The sequence below is a fragment of the Leptonychotes weddellii genome, chromosome 4 (genome assembly GCF_054177405.1).
Source record: "Leptonychotes weddellii isolate Sample4059 chromosome 4, ASM5417740v2, whole genome shotgun sequence".
Classification (NCBI taxonomy): Eukaryota; Metazoa; Chordata; class Mammalia; order Carnivora; family Phocidae; genus Leptonychotes; species Leptonychotes weddellii.
Window position 1 is genome coordinate 50,512,752 of NC_138372.1, and position 9,010 is coordinate 50,521,761.

At 36.7% G+C, this 9,010-nt stretch overlaps 1 protein-coding gene across 1 annotated transcript in view; it reads right to left on the minus strand.

Moving 5' to 3' along the window:
• The window catches only part of SLC35D1 (solute carrier family 35 member D1), a 47,560-nt gene that overhangs the window by 34,318 nt on the left and 4,232 nt on the right, over positions 1–9,010 (minus strand). The window contains exons 5-7 of the mRNA XM_081817084.1: positions 8,549–8,613; positions 6,903–7,033; positions 2,885–2,977 (exon numbers count right to left, since the gene is read on the minus strand). Coding sequence (XP_081673210.1) covers positions 2,885–2,977; positions 6,903–7,033; positions 8,549–8,613 — 289 coding nt within the window. The remainder of the gene's footprint in view (positions 1–2,884; positions 2,978–6,902; positions 7,034–8,548; positions 8,614–9,010) is intronic.

Genomic DNA, 9,010 nt, shown 5'->3' on the forward strand with positions numbered 1-9,010 from the left:
GCTAGATCTTACACCATCTCTGTAGCATGCCAACATCTCCCTCGTGTGGCAAGGACTATGTCATATTTCTCATATACTCCCAAGAGAACTTAACATATAGCTTTCTTAGCACAATGAAGATGCTGAGAAATACTCATCTGAATTGAACTTAAAATGAAGCAGTATCTTGTCTCCTCAACACACAAGGAATTTAGGAACAGAGTCAAACAGAATTCTCACTTCCTAAGTTTCAAATGTAATTTATAACCTATCAAAACAACACTGATTATTCGTATCACTTATATTTTAATTTTGTTTGTAGGCAAAGCTCCATGAGGCATTTCATCCTCAACAAGGAGACGAATTGACCCACTTCCATTTTACATTCCACGATGCCCCCAAAACACTTCTCCAACAGAACCTGTAACAGTTCATTGCTCTGATATTGACAGGTCTACCCCCCAAGACAACTGTATGGTCCTCAAATACAAGAAAACTATCTAATTCATCTTTTTTTCTTATCACCTGAGCCTAACACAGTGAGACATACAGTAACACTTAACCATTTGAGAATGTCAGAAGGACAGCATGTGAAGGAGAGAATTTTAAGAAAAAAAAGTATTATAAGACTGCCAGCCAAGGTGTCCATCTACACCCCAGTAAATGTTTCATAAGAACAATATTAATTAATAATAAGAGTGAAGATAAACATTTATGTGAAACCAAAAATGCTGACAGCGTTTGATTTCAGAGCAATTCAGCTTCCACTAGTTTATCATCCCAACTTGAAAGTATTTAGGTGAACTCTGTCATTCTTAAAGAAGTATTTCTTCCAAAATAAACCTTTCTTGACCTTTGCTTGGCACTTTTGTTGGAAACAACAAAAAGATTACTCAAATTCTACTCCTCTGCATAAAAAAGAAAAAAGAATAAGAGGAAAATCTAAACCTCATCCTAATATAGGTGACAAAGCAACTTTTTTAACTCTGAGTAAACATTCTCAATTATATCGAAGCATTTCAAGTTGAATGTTACTGAACTTTCAAATATGCATGATAATGCTACAACCTGGCAGATAACTTCTAATTAAATGATCACCACTCTGGAATGAAGAAATATCTCCCTTGGTCAATTTTTTCAAGTAGCTACAAGCTACTAGTCAAAGTTTCAAATTAATGAGAACTGCATCTTTGCCAAGTCTGTAAAATATCTAACCACATTAATTCTTCCAACTTTCTCATGTACAGATTGGCCTCAAGATCTGGAACCATCCATGCCGCCATGAGGGGCCTGGTTACTTTACATTACATTCTTGCCCCAAAGCTGAAGAGTAAGAGGTGCTTCCGCCAGAGTCTCCTAGAGGGAGGAAGAACACTGTGGAAAGACCATGGCTTCTGGAGTTAGGCCCGAGTTTAAACCCTGACTGTACCCACCACAGAAAGTATGGCACTGGACAAGGGACTAAGTCTCTCTGAACCCTTATTTCCACATTGGTAAAACAGAGATAATTCAAATTTTCTACAACTGTTCTGGGGACTATGTTATATTACACATATAAAAAGTGACTAGCACACAATAGGGACGCGATAAATGTTAGTTTCTCTTCCTACTTTTTTCACAATCACAAAATACTTACTCAACACTCTTTATTAGTCAGAGCAACAGCTTCATTTCCTACTTTAGAGTCACTTTTAGGTCTGCTGGCAGCCAGGTCACAGTTCATTAAAACATTTACACCTGTTCAAGATGATCTATGCCAGTTTTTTATCTTTTTATTTTTTTTTAAAGATTTTATTTACTTATTTGTCAGAGAGAGAGAGAGAGCACAAGGGAGATGCAGAAGGAGAGGGAGAAGCAGGCTCCCGACTGAGCAGGGAGCCCGATGCGGGGCTCCATCCCAGGACCCTGGGATCAAGACCTGAGCCGAAGGCAGACGCTTAACCAACTGAGCCACTCAGGCGTCCCTCTATGCCAGTTTTTTAAAAGAAAGAGCTCTTGATGAATAAAACAAAGCACCTTTATAAGCTTTATAAGGTCTTCTCCTATCTTTGATTGAAGAACAATTTTTTAATAGTCTAACTACTTTCAAAACCTTTTATTTTGGCTCCCACTGATATGTGGGAACTGTCACTGTCATTAGAGTTAATAACCGACACATTTATGCTGAAGAAACTCCTAGCCAGAGGACTCATTAGAAGAAATCTTGTTACAGAAACTTGGCAAAATTCTAGGGTTCCATTCAGTTTGCAAAATTTTGTGAATTCTAACAAAATGGTGTCAATTTTTCTCCTATGAATATGGGTTTGTTTTAAAGAAAAATTCTTGTGTGGATTTATTTGCTACTCTATTCTGCGTTTATTTAGCTATCATTTTAGAAAATGAGTAAACTACTATATTAGCTGCCATTTATACAGTTAAGTTACCACATGGTGCTAAATATCTCCTGAGGAAAAAACCCAGCTTGGGATTTAAGCCAGCATGACAAATGTACAATAAAACAGAGAACTTCTAGAAAGCCAAGCATTTTGTTTAGGTTTGAAGAACTCTACTAATTCAGAATTTTTTGTTTCTCTAGGATAGTCTGCCACTATTCTTATTTTGTAGTTTAGTAGAAATGTAAAAATTTCCTTCCTCTAGCCTTCTGACACATAAGAGAAGGACACTAGTTGGCATGCACTATTTTTATGTTAATAGCCAAAGCTATTTTGAGCCATTTTAGTACTATCCAATACTTATGCCAAGAAAAAAGGTTAGCATGACATTAGCAAACTAAAAAAACAAGCTCTCAGTTTTTGGTCACTCAATAAGCACATTACTTTTTAACAACCCCACAGTCTATCTTGTGGATATAAGTAATAATACAGCTCAAAAAATAAGCCATTAAATCATAATTAGAAAGTCTTACCTTTTGCGCATCTCCTGTAAAATATGCCATGGCCAGGGTGGGGAGAATCATGAACAGTGCATTATAATAGAGGAGACCATATTTTCCCAGCTCCTAGAATAGTAAATAATTAGGTGTTTCATTTGGTTCTAGCAGACAGATATACACAACCCTATACAGAATACCACTCCCACTACACACACACACACACACACCACTCCCCCACAATATAGACAGCAAATCAGCCAAATCATAGGTTTTGCAAACATTAAGAAAAAACGTAAGCTTTCAAAAGGAAGAAAAAAAAAGCAAACATATAAGACTTTAAATTTGAGATAAATTCATTGAGTGCTTAAAATCAGAGAAATAAAAATAACATCAACTGGCTACCTCAAGACAGCAAGCAGGAAAGACATTATTTTGAATATATACATGCCTTTCTATATAAACACAATCCTGAAGCCCTTTCCTTTCCAGAACTGAATCAAAAGTCATCAACTCAGTCTTGAACTTTTCAGAACCATAACAAAGTGCCATTTAAGAGAGAGAGATGGGTAGGTACCAACACACACACTCATACCTAGACCAACACAAACAGACATAACTTGCCAGTGAAGTATTTCTGAAAATGTACATGTGAAGTACAATGAAGATTATCTACAATTCCCAAAAGTATGATTCGTTGTGCTCTTGGCTATTGGGAAACAACAAAAGAACCACATACATCTTCAAACGCAGGGAGCCTATGAGAAATCTGGGTTCACTTTTGATTCACACACTTCTAAGACATTCAGCCAGAAGCAGTCACTTGAAAAAGTAGGCAAGAGTTTGACGGGGGCAGGGTAGGGATAAAGGAGTAGTGAGGATGGGGGCATCATATCTGCCTAACTTCTCTGATGTAAGATGACTGACTGATGTGAAAAGTCAAACTACCCTCTCAAAAGCAGCTTTGAGAAACTGGGAACAAATATCCAACAACAGAAAACTAGTTGGTTAGATGAGGATACAATCATACAATGAAATATTATGCAACCACTAAAAATGTTAAATAATACTGACAAGGAAAGATGTTCAGGAAACTGCACTAAATGAAAAATATAGGTTAGAAAACATTGTAAGTTGCTCTTTCATTTAAAACTGTATACAGTTAAGTGTGCACATACACATGCGCGTGCACACACTTATCCTCCAAAACTGTGCTGCTCACTTGATGGTAGAATTAAGAGAGATTTAGATTTTCTTCTTCTTGCTTTTCTATACTTTCTACTACTTCCATTATAAATATGTAGTATCTGTATGATTTCTTTAAAGTTAGAAATTTTTAAACTCAACAGCTGCATTCAGGTCTGAAATGCAGCACTGTCTTTATGCCACATGACTTAAGCTCAAAGGGCCATGATTTAAGCAGTCCTGAAATCATAGGTAATAAAATTTCTGATTTATTAACAGCATCTCAGCGTGGACATACTGCCTCTCAGATAAACCAAATAACTGATTGCCAAGGCCACCACAAGCATCAATGAAAAGATGTGCTTCATTTCTAAAGCAGCAAGGAAAAGGCCACAGAAGAACAAAACAACCTTTAACAACAGATGCCCTGTCAGCCAGAGACATGATTATGATCTAGGAAGTAGAAGATGCCTACACACACACACACACACACACACCCCAACATGATTATGATCTAGGAAGTAGAGGATGCCTACACACACACACACACACACACCCATCCAGATAACTGACAAATACCAAAAACTTAAATGCCAAACTGTTCTTATTTTCTCATTTTAACTATTTTATCTTTTTCCCTGACTTCTTAAACAGAGTAGTACATCAACTAAAACTGAATTTAAGGTGTCATCATAAATATGCATTACTGTATTGTGTTCTTATATGATACTGCCCTTAATGTCATTTAATTGCTCCATTTCTGAGTACTTCCAACTTTTATAGTTTTCCTATTTCTATCTTTTGTTGTTAGCTGACCTTTTATACTGCCTCTCTGCCTATACATAGAATTCCATCTTCTAGTATGTTGCTCCTAATCCATGAAGTATGAAAAGCAGATCAATATGAAGTTCTAATGCAAGTGAGTCATAAGTCATTTTTAAGTGAGGAACTGAAGGACTCTCCTGGGAATAAAATACTCAGAAACACGCTTTGCTTTTTTCTAGGTTCTAGGATGTACTCTAGACTGTGCTGCCCTATACAGTAGCCACTAGCCATTTGCAGTTATTTCAATCTAATTATAATTAAACTACTAATTCAGTTCCTCGGTTGTGCCAGTCACTTATCAAGGGCTCAACAGCCACATGTGACTGGTGGCTACCGTTAACGAACAGTAGAGATACATAAGCTTTCTATCAACAAAGAAAATTCTATTGGGTAGTACTGTTTTAGACAGCTGAGGCTGCTGGACAAATGGAATGTTATCCCTGGCACCTATTTCCCAAAGCAGCAAATGGGCTGAGGAAAAAACAGAGTAAAACTAATCTCTAACTGCTCCTTTTTGTCTAACTATTTCAAAAAGATAAAAAATTTTAATAGTAGTAGCTTCCATTAAAATACAATCATCATATAAAGTCATCAAAGCAAATAAATGGAGAACAAGACATAAAGGTATATTTAAGGAAAATTTGTTGGAAACAATCTACAGTGACCCCATTTCTTCAAAGATCTTCAAAATAAACCTTCTCTGAAAATAATGAAAGCTACTGGGATGGCCATTCATTCCATGGTTCTTTCTGCAGAAGGCAAAGCCCCCTGTCAAAACAATACAAACTTGACACTAACACTACTATTGAGTAGTTGAGCATTTGTATTTATGATCTCAACTCAAAAAAATGACCTGAAGTAGTTTCAGAATTATTGCACATACAGAGCAGACAAAAACCAAGCAGGTAAGGTCATGTGACTTAGGAAACATGGGTAGGGAAATAAGATAAAGTCATGTCAGTTACAAGATTTAATTATGAGATAAAAAATATACCACTGTTCAGGAAAAACTGTGGTGGCATCTGTGAAATCTCATATGGGTCCTTACACAGGATACATCATGATAAAAAGGACAGCTCCTTCAATAACAATGCTAATATATACAGCTGAGTTCTACATAGCTGCTTATTTTTTTTTTTTAAAAAAAGGTCTATTTATTTATTTAAGAGAGAGCGAATGCTTGCATCTGTGAGCAGGGGGAGGGGCGGAGGGAGAGGGAGAGAACCCCAAGCAGACACCCCGAGTGCGGAGCCCACATGGAGCTCAACCTGAAGACCCTGAGATCATGACCCAAGTTGAAACCAAGAGTCTGATGTTCAACCGATTGAGCCACATAGCTGCTTACAATAAGGCAAACTTATGCCATAATGTAGTTAAAGCAATGTGGCTCAAATTCTCTGCTTTCTGATGGTCTGGCTTGATCTAAAAATAAAATTTAGTGTGTATATATTCAAAGTATAAAGTAGTCCGCCAAACAAAAAATATCTGTAAAGCCTTTGTTTGCATGCTGTAAGTTAAGAGAAAAGGGCTGGGTATGGAAAGTTCATGTGTATGAGATCTAGGCCAAGGAACTCAGCATTGCTCCTAAAAGAGAGCAATCCTAATGCTCCCTAAAGTTTCTCATTATTTGTGGGACAGATACACAAAGTCCATTCTTGTTCTGCAGCCCCTTCCTACACTCACTTCTCCTCAAATCTGCTCAAGGGTTTCCAGATATTTCTTTCTTATCCAGGTTCCTCACCAACTCTTCTAGAACACAGCCATGAACATTTATGACACTTTTCTGTAATGAACCCACCCCCTAATTACAACCCTCTCCCAAAGTCAATAGTCACCCAATCCCTTCCAGAAAAGCTAACAATAAAATCTAACTGCTAATTAATAATTGAAAAAGTTTCTTATGTGAGTAGCAAAGTACAGGCATTTTACTCTGAGATCCCTAGGTCTTTCCCAGCTCTCCTAAGTATTCTTCTTTCCTAACAAATTGACATTATTACTCCCAACATCAGTGAACATCTCTTAAAAGATTTAGATTGCTACCTACTTTTGAATCTAATTTCTGTTTTACATATGCGCCATTTGCTGCTGTCAGGACATCATTTATCAAAATGAAAACATATCCTTCGAGATCAAATGCCAAGTCAGAGCTGTAAAACACAAGCAACACTTTAATAGCTTAAAGAACATGCATGTAATTTTAAATACGTCTGAAGTACAATAAATGGAAGAACATATTCTTATCTAGGTAAGTGAACATTAGGCATTTTATCAACTATTTGATACTTGATATAAACAATCAAGTATTTGGTTCCTGGTTATAATTTGCAATTTCACACTCAATAGGGAAGTCTTCAGATATGAGAAGGACTAATGCTTAAACACAATCATTAGCAATAATTAATCGTGTCAGTTAATAGCACTGCTCTGAATTCAAAGTCAGACAACAAGAACAAGTAACCAAATTCACCATTATAATACATCTGAAGCAGGAAGAAGGCATCAGAGCTCAATTTCAGAGAGAAGGAAACCAAAAAGATGAAGTTGTTAACATGTCATTTTCCAAGGATTCATTCACACAAAAGGCAGGTGGTACAGGTGGTTGGGTCACTGGGTGGAATTTCTGAAGTATAATTTGTAGTTAGTTCTGAGATCAAGCTACAACAGTGTCTAAGCACACAGTAGGAACTCAAATACCTAAATGATTGCTTAAAAAGCCTATGAGATATAACTAGCAGAATTAGGGAAACTGAAGTTTTCTAGTATTTAGTTGAGCACCAGGCACAAGATCAGAACTTAGTAAACTGAACAGAATAATGAAAATCTAAGAAAAGTATACCTTCAATATACTTTAGCACCCCAGCTAAAATAGTGGCCCAACATCCTGGGATTGTGCACAGATACTATGTACTTATAGCTAAACTAGTACATGGAATGAGACTTCTGAGGAACTCTACATGCCCCTGCAATTTTAGGCAGAACTAGCCCAATGTATAACCCCTCTTCCAAGCGGCCTGACAACCTTCTAACTTCAGACTCCCTTCTTCCCAATCTCTTTCCCAAGTAACAGGTTCTGATTAGACAAGGCTGATTGGATAGCAATCCTCCTCAGAAACTTTTTGCAGGCCAGGGTTGGCCCTGAGGAACTCCTGTTGTTTGGTTCAATTCTGGATCCCACCAGCTTTACGGAAATGCTTCAAAGAGGTTAGAGGCTCATATAGAATTTTTCTCTAAGAAGGCTATACTACCTAAAGGAAAAAACAGTCAGCTATATAACCAAATTCTAGTAACCACTTTTTCTTCTTTTTTTTTTTTTAAAGAGTGAAATTTCACTTGGAGATTTAGGGTGGAATTTGACTTAGAATATTTCCCCCTGCCTTTACTACAGGAGTGATGAAGGTAAATGAGCCAGTCCAAGAAGCACACTGAACTCTCAAACAGAAAATCTATGTCAGGTAGAATCTGTGGCATTAGCAAACCCATATACATGTGTGCCCTGGTCTAAGAAAAATGTAGAAGGCTTCTAGCCATCACTTTAATTTTCTGAGTCTTTGGGCATACGTTTTCTCCCTCCATTTTAAAACTGAAACTTAAAAACAATGGGAAAAGCTTCAGTAATTTAATAGAATATCTAAGTCACGGCACTTTTGATGTATCTTAAGTGAGGCCAAATAAAGAAATTCTAGTATTTACTATTCCACCATAAGGCAAATAATTCATTATCATTTGCCTTTTCTGAGACACTATTTTCTTTAGCACTATGTAAAGTAAAAGAATACCACATGATTTATAAGAGCACACAGGCTCTGGAGTCAGGCATAAATTCAAATTCCAGTGCTGCCATTTATTAGCTGTGTAACCTTGACCAAGTTTCTGAACTTAGGTTTTAGTTTCCTCAACTAAAAATAGGAAAATTATACCCACATCTTTCAGAGGTGTTGTAAAGAATGCATAAATACATGTAAAATCCCAAACATATTGTGTGGCATATGGTATGTGCTCAATAAGTAGAAGAATCAGATTTTGCCAGCCTTGACCTTAATATGGCCAGAAAGATTTAACTTCCCAGAGAGTCTTTTGGATGCTTTTCAAAGACATGATTCTTACTTAGCCTATACAAAATTCTTTTTTATTGGTAATTATTATCAATAACTA